At 37.5% G+C, this 19,299-nt stretch overlaps 1 protein-coding gene across 7 annotated transcripts; it reads left to right on the top strand.

Moving 5' to 3' along the window:
• Window positions 1–4,779: 4,779 nt before the first annotated feature.
• On the top strand, window positions 4,780–18,807 carry si:ch211-39i22.1 (serrate RNA effector molecule homolog). 7 transcript variants are annotated; one of them, XM_056754642.1, is made up of 16 exons: window positions 4,780–4,987; window positions 6,981–7,004; window positions 7,220–7,282; window positions 11,576–11,611; window positions 11,915–11,968; window positions 12,044–12,100; window positions 12,594–12,635; window positions 13,253–13,276; window positions 13,365–13,403; window positions 13,705–13,770; window positions 14,512–14,565; window positions 14,826–14,861; window positions 15,051–15,101; window positions 17,793–17,918; window positions 18,040–18,090; window positions 18,318–18,807. In XM_056754642.1, exons 1-16 carry the CDS (start codon window positions 4,924–4,926, stop codon window positions 18,344–18,346), a joined length of 816 nt encoding a protein of 271 aa, XP_056610620.1. In that variant the 5' UTR covers window positions 4,780–4,923; the 3' UTR covers window positions 18,347–18,807. The 7 variants fall into 7 exon arrangements, with proteins under 7 accessions (XP_056610620.1, XP_056610622.1, XP_056610619.1 ...); XM_056754644.1 differs by having other exon boundaries at window positions 7,220–7,291; window positions 15,054–15,089; XM_056754641.1 differs by having other exon boundaries at window positions 7,220–7,291; window positions 15,054–15,101.
• The last annotated feature ends 492 nt before the right edge of the window (window positions 18,808–19,299 follow it).

The following is a 19,299-nucleotide window of genomic DNA, read 5'->3' as shown; positions in this document are numbered from 1 at the left end:
ATTTATTCTGTTCATTACTGATGACGTGTGTTCAGTTATTTTAAGGTTTGTGTCTAAACTCAAACACAAGCTGAGAAATACTGCCTGTCTACAAAAGTGTGACAACTAGCCCCGGTTATTATCAGGCATCACAGGGTCATCAGTAATCCTGAATCCTGAGATGAGCTGATATACGAGTGGCCGGGGGTCCATTAATCCATCAATCAGACATCATTAATAATGTCTTGTGTGAAGGATGGACCATTAAAACCTGTGGATGGCCAGATGAGTGAGAAGTGGAACAGCGCACAAACAGAAGTGTTTCATATCTGATGTTGTGTTTTTCAGTGTGGAATGTCTCTGTCAGGTCCCCTCCGGCTCACACGGTTCAATTCAGCACTGCAATAAACATTCATTCACTCAGCTGTTATTCATTTGATCTAAATTCACGTCTGCTCAGCAAATATTATTTGACATTAACATGAATAAATTGGCGTGAGATGAACGTCTCTCCAGGAAAGCGGCGGATGTAAATGCAAAGTGAGTGTGATAAAGAAGCTTATCCTAAGATGTGTGTTGTGAACCCTGCTCAAATGAGATGAGTTCAACAGTGTGCCGCTCGCACCACCGCCGCAGTGTGGGGATATTTGCATCTGCCCTTGGCTTCTCCTTCACAACCCCATAATGACCATTTTAACCAATGATGTGTGATGTTGAGCATAAAGGGAACATGAAATAAGTAAGCTTCATTTACCCTCTACACAAAATACTTTATGTCCCAGACTAACACAGCGAGGGTGATACGGTGGAAAAATGAAGCATATGAATGTGGACACCAGAAAAGGAGCACCACGCTGCCTTCTTCAAGTCTCACAGCTGCATGAATATAAAGCTTAAAAGTTTAAAGAATAAATAGCTGCAAAGATTCCCTCAAAGACAAGAGAAGGACGTTCATCCACTACTGAAATACTCAATATAATACAGAATAGCAAAAACATAAAACTGTAAGCCAAGATATAGTGCTATGAAGTAGACTACAAAGATAATCACAAGAAACAACGTGAAAGAATGTGCTGTGAACTAATGATGAAAACAATCATCTTGATATCATCATGCTGCAATGCACGATAACCTTCTGATCATTGCGCGTAACCTTTACGCGTGAACGGACCGATGACAAACACTAGACTCTCCTACGGTCGTTAAGTTACGTTTTTTTCCTCGATAATAATAAAAAACAAAAGATTTTCAATTAAAATGTAAATGTGTGTTTTCAATCATCTTTACGCGCTGCTGATGTTGATGAGAACACATGCACTAGTCGAGCTGTTTCCACTCAAATGTGTTTCATTCATTTAATCGTTCAGTCTCGCGACTTCACACGTAATCGACACGATTAAGACTCTTTGCTGTGGTGTCCCTCACACTTCAGTGACAATAGCCTTTTTTCTCATTTAGACCAGTGTTATGCTCATGAAACGGACCGAATAAGCTTCATTTTAAAGCCACAATGGATGTGATGGTGAGCATCAGGATGGAGAGATAACGCGTCTTACCGGGGTCACCCTGACATCTCCATCTGATCCACAGCCTCGGTCTCTAACATCATCAGATGCCGTGATCACAGTCCACGTCTCTGCATATATACCACAAGATCACATAGAGGATGAGCAAAATGGCAAAAATGAAGAGAGCTACGAGGATGGCTTTAGTGACCGGCGATATAAGAGACTGCATGTCAGCAGCGGGGCTCAGATCTCCTCGCGAGCGCTTTCACATCTTCTGCCCTCGCGCTCCGTGGAAACCATCGCCATAAATCCTGTTGAAGATAAACGAGGTGCTTTAGTTCCCGGAGGAGATCTGACGTGGAACAAGTTGCTTCATGTCAACTTCATCAGATGGGTTTGTCCAATCAAGCCGCGCGTGAAGGGGAGACCACCGAGTCTTAACCTCATCTATGTAAAAAAAACTCTGCGTGTCACTTCATGTGTTCATTCATAAATGCTTGTACGGATCGAGACTATTCATAGAGTCTCTGCAGTAGCAGGTGTCCTCTGTCTGCTGTGTGTCGGTGTGATGCGTGTCATGAATATGAGAATATTAAAGATGGGTGTTGAATGGACAGTGAAAATAAAACTGCACGTGTCGAAACATGACAGAAATCTTAGAGTTTGGTTTAAAACATGAATTTGTAAAATAATACGTATTTAACCCCTTTCTTTGTTCTGTACACTGTAAAAAATGAGGTAACCTGATGCAGTAAGACTTTTGTGCTGATTCAAGGTATATTATTTAATTCTTCAAAGTAATGATACTTTGTTTAACCAATTTAAATTTGTTTGTTTACGTAATGCTGATTGAGTTCTTTTCTAATAAAGATATATTTGTAACACCAATTAATGTTGTTCAGGGAATTAATATATTTCTGTTGTGTGGATGAAAAATGTTAAACTATCTAAACTAAATATTCCAAGTACTATTCTACAATTATTGTTACATATGATAATAAACAAATGCATTTGTCTTTTGCTTCAACTGTAAATATTTTCTTCCTCAATCAGACCCATTTTTGATGAAATAACTGTTTGTGTTGAGTGTTTATATTCCAGCTAGAATATAGTGTCATGCACTTACAACTCAACACTGAACACACAAATCTCAACAATGGTAACAATCAAAAACCTTCATTCATTAAAAGAACTTTAAACTCAACAGATAATAAACAGTAACAATCATATTAAAACACAAATTAAGCCAGCAAGAACTAAAACACTCATCTGTAAAAGAAAAACAAATAAGAAACACAGAATTGAACATGCTGCAATGCATCTTGGGAACTTTCAAACTCTTGCAATATTGCTTGTTCAGAACACTGTTATTTAAAATGGGTATCTGATGCATTTTGGCCCAAAACTTGAGAAACTAAGCCCAGTCAAAAAAAAAATCTTTGTTAGAAACATGTTTAGGCAAATTTTGTTCAGTATATGAGAAACATTAATTTGCCTCCTTTAACTAAAAATGCTATTTTCACATTACTTATTTATCTTTGTAGGGAGAAGTTGGATTTTTTACGGTGAAGTGTTTGCTTTAGTAAACTGTAGTAAAATGCCTTCACAATCATGTTCAGGCCTCATACTAAAGTATACACTATTTACTATAGTAAGTAATAGTATTCTATAGTATTTCTTCCTGTGGTTATAACCTGTTTTTAAAAAAAATGAATGCATTTAAAAAGTGTAAAGGAAACTTTATTTGATTGGTTTTCTGTGAATGGCTCTAAAAGAAAGCCAACGACCTTAAAAAGAGTTCTTTCAATCTCATAGAATGACTTTACTGCGTTTACCCGCTGGGGGGCTCATCTTAACTGTGTAATGTTACCCCACTAAAGCTTTAAGAGGGAATTTCCCAAAACTTCTCAAATGGGAACGAATCCAAAGAATCGAGAGCCGTCAGAACACAGGCGATGCCGGCGCGCATATGATGCCCATCAGTGGTGTTTTAGGGAGCTCAGTGGGGTTTGAATGACGGGCGCTATTGTGGCGCAGAGGTCTGCAGAGGGCAAAGAGGCTTTTGCATCATGTCATGCATGCCTGACTCGTTCACTATAGGAAAGGCAGAAATAATAGACGAATGCACTCACTGTTATGTTAATGAGATGGAAACAGAGACGCATGACGCGCCCTGCCCTTCTGTCGCAGCATTTTATTTTATTTTATTTTATTTTTGAAAGTAATAGTGTCAAAACATAGATATAAACTAACACTAGGGGAAGTTTACAAAAACACATTACAGAAATTAAAAAATTAAAGTTTTCAGTGCCATTTGGTTAAAAGAAAATCGAATTGAATCAACATAAAGTTCTATTTATTTTTTAACGAGTTTTATTCCGGAAAATGTAAATCCGTGTATGAAACTTTGCTAACAAAAGGATCAAATTAATAATACAAAAAACAATGCATGGGAAATTCTTTGATTCTCCAAAACACCAAAAATAGGCTATTCCAAAATAAAACAAAAACTCTATCAATATTCTTAATAAAAACATTTTCCCAAAAAGGTTTCACAAATAGGCATGGCCAGTAGAAATTAACAAAAGTTTCTAAGCAATTTTTACAAAAAGTGCAATTCGCATCTATCTTCACCATTTTCACTTTTCATAAGGAAATCATTTGTGGGGTAGATTCTATGAATAAGTTTTAATGTAACTTCCTTGATGTTGGTTGTGACTATATTGATTGGGAAGCAGCCAAACCTTTTTCAACACAATATACAATCTGTGAACCGGTTCCAAAATAAATGAACGTAGGGCAAAGATTGAAAGTTTCTTTAAAATAAAGTTCTTACACTGACCGATTTCACCTGCACAGGTAATAAACACTATATGAACACAATTGAGTGTTTATTCTTTGCTGGTGTCTAAATAAAGTGCACATTTTATGAGATATCGCATCAAAACTCTGGAATAATGCTTTAGTGTTATTAGGATTATGTAAAAACCTGAAACTTCGTCAAAAGTGAAAAGGAAACCATATGAATTTATGAACTGATCTAGCAGAATTAAACCGTTCATAAATCAAGAAAAAGAGATTTACGCTTAAACACAATTATTCCATGTATAATATCTGTCAGAAGTTGTGTCGCACCCTCATTTAATCTCACGATATATCAGGTTAAAGATACTCGTGCATCCTCTCGTGTGACACAGAATGGGGGGGCGATGCAATTTGATCCCACACTAGTCAATCCCACTGGCGGGTGGGCGGGACGCTGCAGATCTGACACACCCGCTGAAGTTTTACAACAAAAGATTGCGTGAAAGTTGCTCATGAAGAAGTGCGCGCATGCGAGCCCATTCAAACCCGCGGACCTGAATTAAAACTTCATTATCACTGTAAAGAACTTTCTGTTTGAGATCTTATTCAACTCACTTTCATTCAAGCCACAATGATGTCATACTGCTGGATCTTCATCTTGGGAAGTTTAATCGTCACTGGAGTGAAGACGCAAGGTAAGACTTTACTGAGTTACCTACACACTAGAAGAACACAAAGGACATGTGAAAACTCACAGAAGACATCAACACAATCCAGTTTATCTTTAAAGTATCAGTTTAGATGAATGAATGTGACATAGGAACATCTCATCTTGAATGTTTTCTCTCTCTTTCTAGTCGAACAAATTTTATTTCAGCTATAGGATCACATGCTCTACACAAAAGGATCATCAAACCCTTCATCAGCCATTTATGTACATGTATGACTGTAAATGTATCCGTCATAAGTGTTGAAACTCTTATTGTTCAGCTCCAGATTCTTAGAGTTTGAGAACATGTTGAAGTTGTAAAGTTTGATCACATCTGGCTGAGCTCAAGGCATTTATCACCATTTGTACATGATGTTCTTCTCTAGACGCCCGGATACTTCCTCCACATCTTCATCATTTACACAACATCATTGATCATGATATATTAATGATGAGAGCAGATGTAAATGTTTAAGTGCTCATTTGAATATTGGGTGTGTGTATGTCACATGTCTTTCGGTTAATATCAGTTGAAGAGTGTAAATATTCATCATTGAGTTATTGAGGAAGAATTAAAGGACAGCGGCAGAAACTCAATCTAGTCCCAGCTGTAGACCGCACCCTACATAGACAACACCTAGTTACCAAAGAGAGCTCGATGGACCCTGAGGAGTTGGTCTCCCTCCCTCCCTCTCTCTCTCCCTCCCTTGCTTGCTCTCTCTTTCTTTTCCTCTCTCTCTCTCTCTCTCTCTCTCTCTCTTTTCCTCTATCCCTCTCTCGCTCTCTCCCGCTCTCTTTCTCTCTCCTGGTGTGAGTGAGACAGGGTGAATGTGACACTCTTTGTGTGTGTGTTTGGGCAGGTGTGTGGCCCAGCGGCTCTCTCTCTCTCTCTCTGTGCCTCTCTCTCTCTCTCTCTCTCTCTCTCTCTCTCTCTCTCTCTCTGTCTCTCTCTCTCTCTGTGCCTCTCTCTCTCTCACTCTCTCTCTGTCTCTCTCTGTCTCTCTCTCTCTCTCTCTCTCTCTCTGTCTCTCTCTCTCTCTCTCTCTCTCTCTCTCTCTCTCTCTCTGTCTCTCTCTCTCTCTCTCTCTCTCTCTCTCTCTCTCTCTGTGCCTCTCTCTCTCTCTCTCTCTCTCTCTCTCTCTCTCTCTCTCTCTGTGCCTCTCTCTCTCTCTCTCTCTCTCTGTCTCTCTCTGTCTCTCTCTCTCTCTCTCTCTCTGTCTCTCTCTCTCTCTCTCTCTCTCTCTCTCTCTCTCTCTGTCTCTCTCTCTCTCTCTCTCTCTCTCTCTGTGCCTCTCTCTCTCTCTCTCTCTCTCTCTCTGTCTCTCTCTCTCTCTCTCTCTCTCTCTCTGTGCCTCTCTCTCTCTCTCTCTCTCTCTCTCTCTCTGTGCCTCTCTCTCTCTCTCTCTCTCTCAGATTGAAACCTCTTTTGTGTGTGTAAATCTGACAAGCGTTCACTGCGACAACATGATCTGGTGTATAAGATCTGGAGGGGAAACACACAGAACTCAGAGGAGATGTGTTACATAACAGATTCACGTCACTTTACAACACACGTGAAGAATACTGAACAGATCTCTGGACTTCCAACATACAATTAAACAACACAGACGGACTGAACGCCAAACCACCACATTTGCATTAAAACCGAAACCGCATCTGTTTAAGCAAAACAAATCAAAGATGATGTCACGCTGTGTGTTTTTGACAGGTCAAACCATGCGTGTGTGAAGACACCCACACCATCTTCAGACTTGATAGAAAAATATCAGAAATGTCATTCAAACTATGAAGAGGGATACAATGATCTGGTGATGTTAAAGCGTTCATACACGAACACAAGCCTTCCGATTACAAGAAACATCCATACAGCGGTCCACATAAACAGAAACGACACATTCAATTCTTACATTCTTTTCATGGGTTAGTTGTGGTTGTATATCAGGTTATTAACTCATTGTGTTTCTGTTGAATTTCTGCAGAAGATGAAGGTGAAGAGAAAACCGGTACGTTTGAATCACTTTACCAGAGAAGAAGGGTGTGGTCACACAGTTTACTGCTCATCTTCTTTGCCAAAGCAATAAAACATAAAAAGTGAAGGATTTTACAGCTATTGTGTCAGGTTTCCTCATGATAACATGATATGTTTATTCGCTTGAACCTTTGACGTATATCCCAGACAGATGATGATGATGTTCTCATTTTCTTCTGCCACATCCAGAGACCCCCGCAGACGACGCTGCACCAGAGGAAGAGATACAATCACCAGCGGCGTCAGAAGATGGTGATGATGGTATACTCTCATTTATACAGCAGAGCTCTGATCAATACAAAACACATAGTTATCTATTAAACACGTACGCTTTATTCAAATAGACATCTGTCACTTGATGGACATGAGCCAACATGAGCCCTCATCCATAAAAACCATAAACAGAACAAGGTGAAGGACACGAGGAGTGAGTCAGACTGAAGACATACGGTTATGAAGTGAACAAAAGAATCTGTCAGAACAAACATTTCTGCCAGTCTCATGTCCTTGAGGCAGCACATCTGCTGAACCCTTATCCACCTTCAAGTGTACTAACAAAACTTCACTTCTGAGTGATGATCAGTTCCTGCTTCAAACTAAAGCAACCACACTTCAAGAGTATCTGTATTAAGTAGATTTAAGTTCAAGTATATTTTGAAGTACACTAATACATGCGGTATACTTGTAAGTGAACCATTTCAATACTACTTTAAAGGTAAAAGTGTGCTTTAAGAATATCTCAAGAAGAACTGGAAGCAGAACTTTTGCATTTGTACTGTTCAATACTTACAGCACATTTTACACACTCTGAAGTATACTCGCAGTTAATTCCTAGTATAGTCGTTTTTACACATTTAGTATACCTGTACACTGTTTTCATAAGTTTACTTGTAAGTAAACAGAACATACTCAGAGTTCACTCTTTAAATATTATTTTGCACTTGAAGAACACTACTGTGTACTGTGAAATAAATTCCTATGAACACTGTGCAGAAAGAAGGATCCGTTTCAGTATATCATCAGCTTTCAAGTGGATTTAAAATTAGAGGTGCTCCGATTGATCGGTCGCCGATCATAATCGGCCGATAATCACTTTGGGAAGTATGATCGGCGGTCTCTAAAAAGGCCGATCCAGAAAGCCGATCAGATGACGCAAAATTGACGAGACATTTATTTTACGCGATATGAAAATGGATTCACAGGTCTGGCAATTCTACAAGGTGTGTGAAATAGACAATGCTTTATCAATCTGATGCGTGTGTACTATGTGAATTCCACGATGCGAGAAGCACCCAAAACATTTTTACACCAACAACCTCTTTAGACATTTGTGGTTTAGTCACGTAAAGGAGTGCGAGTAGTTTTCAAAGTTAGCCTCGCGCAGAGTGAGCGGGCAGTTCAGCAGCTCGAGCGCCACTCGGCTGCAGACATCGCGTCAACCGAAGATTCATTTGTTCTACCAGTGATAGAAATATCTGAAGGCAATCGTCATTTTGACGGACTACAGTAAAGGCGATTTGTAATTCCCCTTTTTATCATTTCGTGTCATTAGAACGTGATCGTGAATGAACGTGATTGTGAGCGGAAGGAGGTAGACTATCACAAAGGGACGTGTGTTTCTATTCATGATCTTACTCTCAAATGTCTGCTCAGTTTTGCTAAACGCGCATGTGGTCAACAGAGACTCGAGATGCATCCATCAGTCCCCGCATACACACAGGCGCGCTGTGGTGCCGTCTTTACAGAGTTTTTACTTCATAAAATAGCGTCTTTTTGTATCAATAATAGCTTTCAATGAGTGGAAAAATATCTCTAACTGCGTTTTCTCTGTTCAGTGAAGCAGCACATATATGTGAAACCGGACAACAAAAGAAGTCTTATTGGTACATTTTTGGAAAATAAGATTTTTACATAATTTATACATAAAGCTGAATAATTAAGCTTTCTATTGATGTATAAGTTGTCATGATATGATCATATCTGGCGAAGATATACCCGTTTACAACTCTGGAATCTGAGGGTGCAAAATATTGAGAAAATTGCCTTTGAAGTTGTTAATAAAAGGCCCTGTTAATGGCCATCCACTCACAAAAATAAAGTTTTGATATATTTAATATATTGAATTTACAAAATATCTTAATGGAACATGAGAAAATTCGATCATTTTGACCCGTACAATGTATTTTCGACTATAACTAAAATATTCCCGTGCTCCTTAAGGTTTCAGGATTCAGGGTCACATATGACCAAACCACAGCTTTCTTGTGAGTACAAAACACCTTTTACAGGCACCTGTCATTGTTATTGTATGGACATAAGAACATAAACATTTGCTTGTAATTAGATTATTATTTTATGTCCGACAACAGAAACATTGAAAATAAATGAAAAGTCTAAGTCTAGCTCAACCTCTCCTCAGCTGTCAGTAACAGAGACATTTTTAAAAGCATCAACCCTACTGCAAGGACAGTAAGAAGCATAAAGAAACATCAGATTATCAGATAAAATAATGTAATAAATTTGCATTGATCACGGCCACTTTACATTGTGGAAGACAAAGGGTTTCTGGGACTCATGTCACATGCTGCTATGTTTTAGGAAAATATGTGGTAATACTATCCTTGAAGCATGTATGTTTAATTTATTGTAAAAGTAGTTTTCAAGCAGTGTGATGCACATTTTAATGCATTGTAATGTCTAATAGATAATTGTTATTACAGTTAATACATTATAACACTAAGCAATTCATTGTAACACGACACATTTTAAATTGGTTATAATTATTTACAACTACATATAATGCATTACAACACACATTATGAATATTAATAATGCATTTTACCCTTTAATAACTCTTTATAATGCATTATACATAAATGCTTCAAGGAAAGTGTTACCAAATATGTAACTTACTAATATTCATTAGTTAATTCATGACACTTTCTCTTTTGGTACTCAGAAAGCTTCAAATAGTTCCTATAATCGGTGATCGGTATCGGCCAATACAGCTTTCAGTGATCGAGGATCGGTGATCGGCTAAAAAAACCCTGATCGGAGCACCCCTATTTAAAATATTTAAAGAGTACATAACTAGGGATTTTTAAGGTCGTACTTTGGTTTATGGGGTCTCCAACAACAAGTTTATGTACATAGAAGGTGTAAAAACACTATTATTTAGTAATAAACGGCAGTTATTCTTACCTTACTTCTTGACTGACTCTCAAAGATTTGTTTCGCGATTCATCTGTCTAATATCCTCCTTTCTACTCACCTAGTTTGACAGACCATTCTTGTTCAGATGGTCTAGTCTGATGTGATTGGTCAGATGCTCTAGTCTGGTGTGATTGGTCAGATGCTCTAGTCTGATGTGATTGGTCAGATGGTCTAGTCTGATTTGATTGGTCAGATGGTATAGTCTGATGTGATTGGTCAGATGGTCTAGTCTTCCATGATTGGTCAGATGGTCTAGTCTGCTGTGATTGGTCAGATGGTCTAGTCTTCCATGATTGGTCAGATGGTCTAGTCTGCTGTGATTGGTCAGATGGTCTAGTCTTCCATGATTGGTCCGATGGTCTAGTCTGCTGTGATTGGTCTATCGCTAATGAGGCTCATGAGCGTCAGTGTTTGGGGGAGAAGAGTGAAGTTTTGGTGGACAGTCCTTGCAGAATGTAGGCGGGATTAAATGTAGTGACGTACATCTGCAGCGGATGGCGAATCGGACTCGAGACGACTCGTTTGAGTTATTCAGAGTCGACTCAATGTTTTCCAAGACAATAACTTTGTTGTTGATTCACCTTCAGATTTACAATTTAGAAGACTGCTTACTTTCAAACACGCCAACATTACACACTTATGAAGTGTCATTCACATAATCTCATGTTATGTACTCTTTAAAGTCTAAGACTGAAGTATGTGGTGCTTTGTGTAGACGTTTAGATGGTGGATAATTGAATGAAAAATCTAAATCTGTTTAGATTTAGACTTTATAGTCTTCTTGATGTGTGTGTCATCATCAGATTGGAAATAGGAATGTTGTGAAAAAGAATAGTTTGCACCTCCTCGTGTCTGGAACACTCAACCAAAAACCGTCTCTGAGATCTGAGTCAGCACCGCTGGAAGTCCTCACACACCAGATGAATTCTGTAAATGAAACTTAAACTTCATCTCTGTTAAATCTGGGTCATCATGAGGTTTAAGTGAGTAGTTTAACATCTGTCTGTCTGCCACACACATTTCATGTCAAAGCTGTAGTTTCTGATGAAAAACAGCAGTTTAGGTAGGTTTTGAAGCATGGTAGCTGGTTTGTGCTTGTTCAAGCTGGTGCCATGGTTGGTTCCAAACATGCCATGGTTCCAAACATACTTAACCAGAATATGCTGTTGTTCAACAGGGTTTCAGCTGACTCTGTGATGTTAATCAGATTGATGTGAAATGTGTTTGATTCTGTGTGCCGGTGTAACAGGTTTGTTCTTGATGACTGTGGATTTTTCTCATGTTATGTTGGAAAGTGTTCTGACATGTAACACAGTGATTTTTTACACACAGACGCAGCGCAGGATTTAGACGAGCCCAATGCCGAAGGTAAGAACTGTTACGACATGAGAGCGTCTCCCCCCGCAGGGATTCACCTTCACCTGCGTGAAACTCACTTAAACTTGTAGAACGCTTGAGGCCGAACGTGTTTGAAAATATGTGACCCTGGATCACAAAACCAGTCTGAAGTAGAACGGGAACATTTTTAGTAAGAGACAAAAATTCATTGTATGGGTCAAAATGACCATTCTCAGTGTTTCTCCTGTAAAGCTGCTTTGGAACAAACCACACTGTGTAAAGCGTTAAATAAATCAAATTGAATGGCTGTAATGGATGTGTTTGATGTTACAGGAGAACCTTCAGAAGCTGTTACAGGAGAACCTTCAGAAGCTGAAGAGAATACAGGTGAGTGACCAACACGCCGCACATCAGAAACATTTCCCTTCAGAATCCTCATAATAATGATAAACTGTGTGTCAGACACGGATGTGGACGCCGAACAGCCGGTCACAGAGACTGTGGACGAGTCAGAAGCAGGTAAAGATCACCTTTGATAAGTTAACACACTGTTTTAATGTGAGAAGACGACGCGCACATCTCGCTGCTGTTAGACAGATGCAGAATAAATGGATGGATGATAGAGAAGGGGAGATAAGGATGAGCTGGAAATATCAGGTCACTTTACTTGTGATTTCCAGGTTTGCTTATGGGTTGGACGTGACTGAAATGTTAAGTCATGGAAATGTGTTTCTGTGAGCTCATGTGGTAGCAGTAGTGCTGAAGGACTGGAAAACACGGCAGGATCATGTGGTTTTCTCTGTAATTCCTCCATTCCTGAATATCTGAATGTTTAAAAACAAGAGAAGTTTAAGGGTCTGAGTGGATAATTCTGCCAACAGAACGCAGCATTATTACACCACAGTCTCATGACGCCAAACCAGCGATGAGATCAAATTAAACACAATGTCACAATCATATTCATCTGACTTAGATTCCACGCATTCATTTTGATTTATTTCCGCTCGCTCAGCTGGAGAGAAACCAGACGATGCTGAAGTTCCTGCTGAAACAGGTAGAAATGTGATTCTTTCTTTCCGCTTAATGTGCTGCATCACGATCTCGCCCATATTATGAGTCTGTCATTCAATTCTCAAGACCTTCAACACTTTCTTTTGGCCATCCCAGATAAGAATGAGGAAACTTTTGCAGTTCACACGTTCTGTATACCAGCCTGCTGTTCTGTCATTCTTCATTTCCAAAGAGATGAAAAGTTTGTTTCATAAATGAGATTACTCTGTTTTTAAAATTGTTCAAAAATCATGTTTGTTTATTGTGGATTTCAATTCATAGCAATCAAACTGCTGTTGGTCTGTTCAGATTTAAGCCATAATAATTCAAATAATACAGCTAACTAACGCAATAAAAAACGAAAAACTTTATGCACTTATGCTTTCGTTGATATTATGTTTTCTCAACTTATTCAATTGTTTCCCTCATCTGTTAGTCACTTTGGATAAAAGCATGTGCTAAATGACTAAATGTAAAAAAATCTCATTTTGGAACCAAACTCTTCATATATTTAGTCAAAATCTTTTCAGTTTTAGATGTGTTTTTTTAATAAAAGTTCTGTTTGAGTCACTTTGTCTTGGTATTTTGTGATGCGTGTTTGTTTGTTCATCATGTTTCCAGCTGAGACTGACACGGCTGTGACAGGTATGCAGAATCAGGACTTATATACAGTATTTTATTCAGAATGATTAAAGTAACACACTTTATAACTGACTGACTTGTTTTGAAACAGAATCATCTCCTTCTGATGAGTCTGAGGACGTTGAACCGGGTAAAATAAACATGCACTCGTATTCTTTCCTTTTAAATGACTTAATGTGGCATTATATATAAAGTTTGGTTTGTTTAATTTACACATAAATAATATTCCTACAGTTTTATGAGTGACAGTTATAGCCTCAGTTAAATGATAACTCAGGTCGATGACCCGATGAACAGAGTTACAGAGAAATGTCATGATAACGTCTGAATATCAAGTGTCAGCCTGCATCTCATATTTATTGTGGTTGAGAAGAACATTGTTGAATTGATTCCAGGATACATCCTATAATATGTTGATGTTTTCTGATTAGAGATCCGTCCAGAGGAAGCTGCAGGAGAAACAAAAGTAGAATCCGCAGATGAGGAACCAACAGAAGGTAAAAGAGAAGTCAGAAATGATTCTGAACGTTGATGATTTGAGGTTTGTTTGTCTTTGGAGATGAAACAACTGACAGTTGGTTTCTGATTATTTATTCCGAGACTTTCAAACACAATGAGATGTTTCTCCACAACTACAGAGATGTTTTGACTGCATGAATCTCATCGTTAAAGGAGTAGTTCACCTTCAAAAGGAAAATTCTGTCATCATTTACTCACCCTGTTGTGGTTTTAAGCCTGTGGGATTTTCTTTCCTCTGCAAAACACACAAGAAGATAGTTTAAAATGTCGACTTCTAAACCGTCGGTCCTCATTGACGTCTATTGTCTGCACACATAACCAATGCAAGTCAATGTGGACCGACGGTCGTCTGTTACCAACATTTTTCAAAGTAAGAAAAAACATTATTGTTTCTGAGGGGGTTCTCGCAAGAAGAAGAAAGAAAGTCATTCAGGTTTGAAATGACAAGAGGGCGTTTAAATAATAACTGAAGTTTCAATTTGAAGGCAAACTATTCCTTTAACAACAATACTTACAATCAGTTTATTTAGAGGGAAATGATGTCATAGGCGGTCTCCTTTCATAACTGGAATTCAATAAAACTCAGTTTTGTTACCAAAATAAAAAGCATCAGCATTTTCATCAGAAATTTTGTTACAGAACAGAAATCTTTAACATGAGATATGATGTGTGTATTTATGCATATCTTGTTGAAATGCATTTTTGTGTTGTTTGTGTAGAAGCAGATGTAACAGAAGAACCCAAGGAAGAGGAAGTTAATGAGTCAATGACAGGTGTCAATCACATACATCACTATCAAGAACTATGATGAACACATGAAAGTCAAGAACATTCTGCTACAGCTGGTTTGATCAGAGGAAATCAAACACAAAATCTCTTTCAGCATGTGTTCAATCTCTCTCACATCTGTCAATCACACACGAACACGTAGAGGCATTACATGTGGTGTTCCATTCACATGATGATACACACAGATGTGTTTGTGTTTGACTTTGTGTTCACCGTTTACTTTCTTTCTGTTTGGATTATGAAGGTTTTCATCTGTCGAAGGCTCTAGACAATGATGAAGGTAAGATGAAGTTTGTTTTTCTTTAAGTTTGTGTCTCACTGCTGGTACTGACTCCATCTGACATTTGTGGTTGTTTAGCCATTATCGTATGATGCTGAACTGAAGAAATCATTATATTTAAGGACGTATTCAAAAATGAAGATGTATTTATTTTCTATGATCTAACAATGATGATTTGTTTGTCTCAAGCAGAGAATGCAGTTGGAGATTCAGAGAGATCCAGTTCAGGTAATGGCAATGGTAAGCTTTGTTTTTATTCACAATGTCATATCTTCACTGTTCATGACGATGTGTGTCTGACATGTTCTTTGATGTCATTTTATTGTAACACGCAGCGGTAATCCGCTGAAACAAACGGTATCAAACTTTCTTCCATGAGTGACACTTGTGAATGAAAGTGTGTAGTGTGAGGGTTTGACGTGAGCTCTGAACACACCTGGTGACTGTTACCAGGGTGTTGCTATGCAGGCAGGTGGTTACCAGGGCAACATGCAGATGGTAGGGGGTTTTGAGTCCCTGTGTGTAAAGAGATGGACAGCACGTGTATGCAGTCACATGATCTGAGGTTTCATTCATGTCATGACAGATGATGACATGTCATCATTTCTTTGTCATTTGAAACCTGTATGAGTTTCTTTCTTTGTCAGAACACAAAATAATATATTTTGAAGAATGTTGAAAGTCAAACAACAAAACCACTTAGACATTTCTCAAAATATCTTCTGTTGTGTTCCACTAGAGGAATATCACATACAGGTTTAGAGTGAACAAGTGATGACAGAATTGTTTTGGGTGAACTGGCCCTTTAAGAGTGTGTTGAGATCATGAACTATAGTAACTTTATCATCTGAATCTACTGCATGACTTCACAATCTAGAACACCTGCCATCCCAAACACAAAGCTCCTCGTCCATGTGTTTACTGAAGCACACAACATTTCAGCGCAATTCCAGCTTTGTGGACGTGACATAAAAATGTTCAGAGAATGAATATGTTATGATTATATTGAACCATCTTTTTATATTTTACTGAAGCCTTGTTGAGTCTAAACATCAAGATATGTCAGTCTATAAAAAAATTCTATCTTAAAAGGGAAATAAACATGCGTTATGGATGTGACAAAAAGGACACGTTTTTAGGAGACGATAAACTTTGTAGGATTTCTATAAAATAAAATGCACAATCCTGAAGTAATAATACCCAATGAATTATCTTTATAGAACATCAAATAGTGACTTTATATTCATTTTCATGTGTCCATTTATGAGGAATATGTAGCGTTATGGATGTGACAATCCTGAAAATGACTTACCTGACTATGAAATATCATGAACTAAAAATAAAACAAGTGATTTACAAATTTGAAGAGAGAGCTCACATGAGTATCTGAACCACCTTTTTTGTGGTATGGTTGACATTTTTACAGAATTGCCCTTCCGCTTCCTGTTGTTAGTGGATTAGAGATGAATTCTGTCACCGCTCCGTCTCTTTTACGGTCTTAAAACAGTCTTCTGGTGATCTTTCACACTCTTTTCATGGCAGTTAAAGTCTAGTGAACTAGATTCTATGTGGTACTGTTGATATGGGCTCATGAGAAATATCAGTGTTGGGTGTCACTAGTTACTAAATTCCCTTGAAAAAGTAAAGTAAGGGATTACTCCTGATGTAATTGAACTAAATACTGTGAAAAATATTCAATAGTGGAAATGACATCAAAATTACAAGTCTAACTTTAAAATGTGTGCTTTAATGTATAATTTTCACATTTATAATACTTTGGTTAGTTAATAGGAATAATTCATGTAGTTTTATATTATTTATTTGAATGAATTAAAAGAGTCGTTTCATGTCTATCATTGAATCACTGAACTCATCAAGGTTGATGTAGGATATAGAAAGTCATTAGTAATAAGTCAATAAATACTTTTTGTAAAGTAATCTAATGACACTATTGAATGTGTAATTAGTAACTAGTAATTCATTACTTTTTCAGAGTAACTTGCCAAACAGTGACAATTACTGAAAGAAAAACTCTTAAAAAAATAAGTTGTTCACCCCAAATTCTGTTATTGTTTAAAATTTGCAATTTATTTTTATTTAACGTTTAAGATATTTCTGTTTTACAAGGAAATGTGCAGCATTTGAGAAATAATAAAAGGGCAGTTGTTCATTTCTAATTTGTCTTAACTTGTTTTGTTAAAACAAATGTGTATGCGTTACATCCGTACAGACAGATTTACAGCGGATCACATCAAGCTGACTCTACCTTCTCATGATGTTGTGAGCATGATTTAGCAGTTAATGTTGGTTTAAATATGTAAGAAAATGGAAAAATGTTAATGTAGAGCTTACAGAAAGTAGATATTAATTAACGCTATTTCCTTTTCTCTTTGTTCTAAAAAGGCTTTTTTTTTCAGTAGGGTTTTCAAAAGGTGTTCTTGTTTTAAATCTATTCTTAATAAAGCTAAATAAAATCTGATTTGTGATTACAACTCCGAAGCAACTAGACAAAGTACAGAGGAAATGTTTTATATATTTAGTGTTTAATATTAAGTATTGCTTTAAGTAAATATTATGGCTGCAAACCAGAAAATGTTCAGTTTTCCTGCAAATTCACACTACTTATTTAATGTTAAATGCTGTTTTCTTGTGGTTCAAATAAAGTTTTTGTGGCCGTAAAAAAACATCAACTCACATGTAACCCTTGTGGTTGTGGTTGTGATTCATATACAGCACTTTTCATCTGTTAACAACATTTCTGTTTTCCTATGATCTCTGATCAGGTGTTTCTGAACTCTCTGAAAGTGATTTGAATAAAATGCTGCCATCTAGTGGAAAGAGATCGATGCATTTCTTCAGGATGTTTCTCAGAGTGTCTAAGAAGCAGTTTGGTTGTGTTTGACGTGTGTGTTTGTGTTTGTTTGTGTTCAGAATCAGCGGGCGGTGGATCTGGTACAGTGGTGGGTGTGGTGTGTGGAGTTGCTGTCGCGGCCATCGCTGCAATAGTCGGTTACTTCACTTTTCAGAAGAAGAAACTGTGTTTCAAAGCTCAGACAGGTCTGTAAAACACTGTCACCATCGGAGAAACACCATGGCTCTGGAGATTCAGATCCTTCTACACATTCCTCACCTGTTTCATGTCTTTAAACTCATTCACACGGCTGGTTCTTCCCATCAGGTGACCTGGAGAGCGCCAAACATGAGAACGAAACAAAGAGTGAACCTCAGGGTACGTCTTTCACCTTTAAAAAAAGACAACAAAAACAAGAAAATACAGATAATAACAGATGATATATGTTAAATACAACTATAACAAGCAGGGATGTTTAAAACAATAGAAAAAGGAGATATGTAATGGCAGTGTACTAAGTTATAAGTGATACGTGTTTATCCTCTTAGTTTGTTGTTACACACAGACATTATGTGTTTATATATATTTGTTTTATTCATGCGCAGTGTCAAGCAGTCTCCTGAAGTCATCCTAAGAGAAGAGAGAAGACTAGAGGTCTGGAGGATGCTGTGCTTTGGTTTACATTGGAAATGACATGCACACATCTTAAGACTGTCAAGAATCTTCACAAACAAACATTTGGTTTTAATCATTAATCTGCAGTAAACCAGTGAACAACACATCTCAACGTTGTTATTCCTCATTCACAGCCTTTCAGAAGATCATTTCTCGTTGCTTTGACTGCAGTTTTACTTCATACAGAACTGCTTTTCATTTAAGTTTTGTGATGTGTGAGGTTTCATTGCTTTATAAAGTCTCGTGTAATTTGATATATTTCTAATCGTACAGTTTGTTTGATGTTAAGTTGTGGACGCAAACTCTCTCAAAAAAAAATCTCACAATTTTTCACAAACAAACAGAATTCATTGAAAATTTTCAGTTTTTTACACTGTAAATACTTGTATTTCAATAAAGGCTTGCTTATGTTTACATGGCTGTGCGTGTACGCATTTATTATGCAATTTAAACAACAACCTTAGACCTCTGCATTAAATAAATCAATTAATTAATGAAAATAATCTTTAGAAAAACAAACAGTGGGACCTCTACATTATTATTAAGAGTCAATCTTCATAGGATCCTTAAAATAACAGTGAAAATAGTATTTAATTAAACCAACATTCATAAAAGATAACATTTTAATATTTAACACATAAATTAGGGATTATTGATATTTATTACTGATAAGAACAGTTCAAAGAGCTGGGTCCCATTTCAATAAGGAAGTTTAACCAATACCGAGTTAAAATCTGAACTCTGAGTTGATTTACTCACAGAATCGCTACTGATTTGAGTTCAGTCCACTCTGAGTAAGTTCACCCTAGGTTATGTATGGAAGCCCGTTTCCGCCAGGGTTGGGAATTTTTTTAGAATTAATAAGTCATTACTTAGTATCTCATAATAATGACTTAGTACAGGGGCGGACTG

This window comes from Triplophysa dalaica, chromosome 8 (assembly GCF_015846415.1).
Source record: "Triplophysa dalaica isolate WHDGS20190420 chromosome 8, ASM1584641v1, whole genome shotgun sequence".
NCBI classification, from domain to species: Eukaryota; Metazoa; Chordata; class Actinopteri; order Cypriniformes; family Nemacheilidae; genus Triplophysa; species Triplophysa dalaica.
The sequence above is the reverse complement of the archived record's forward strand: the minus strand, read 5'-3'. Positions and strand labels throughout refer to the sequence as shown.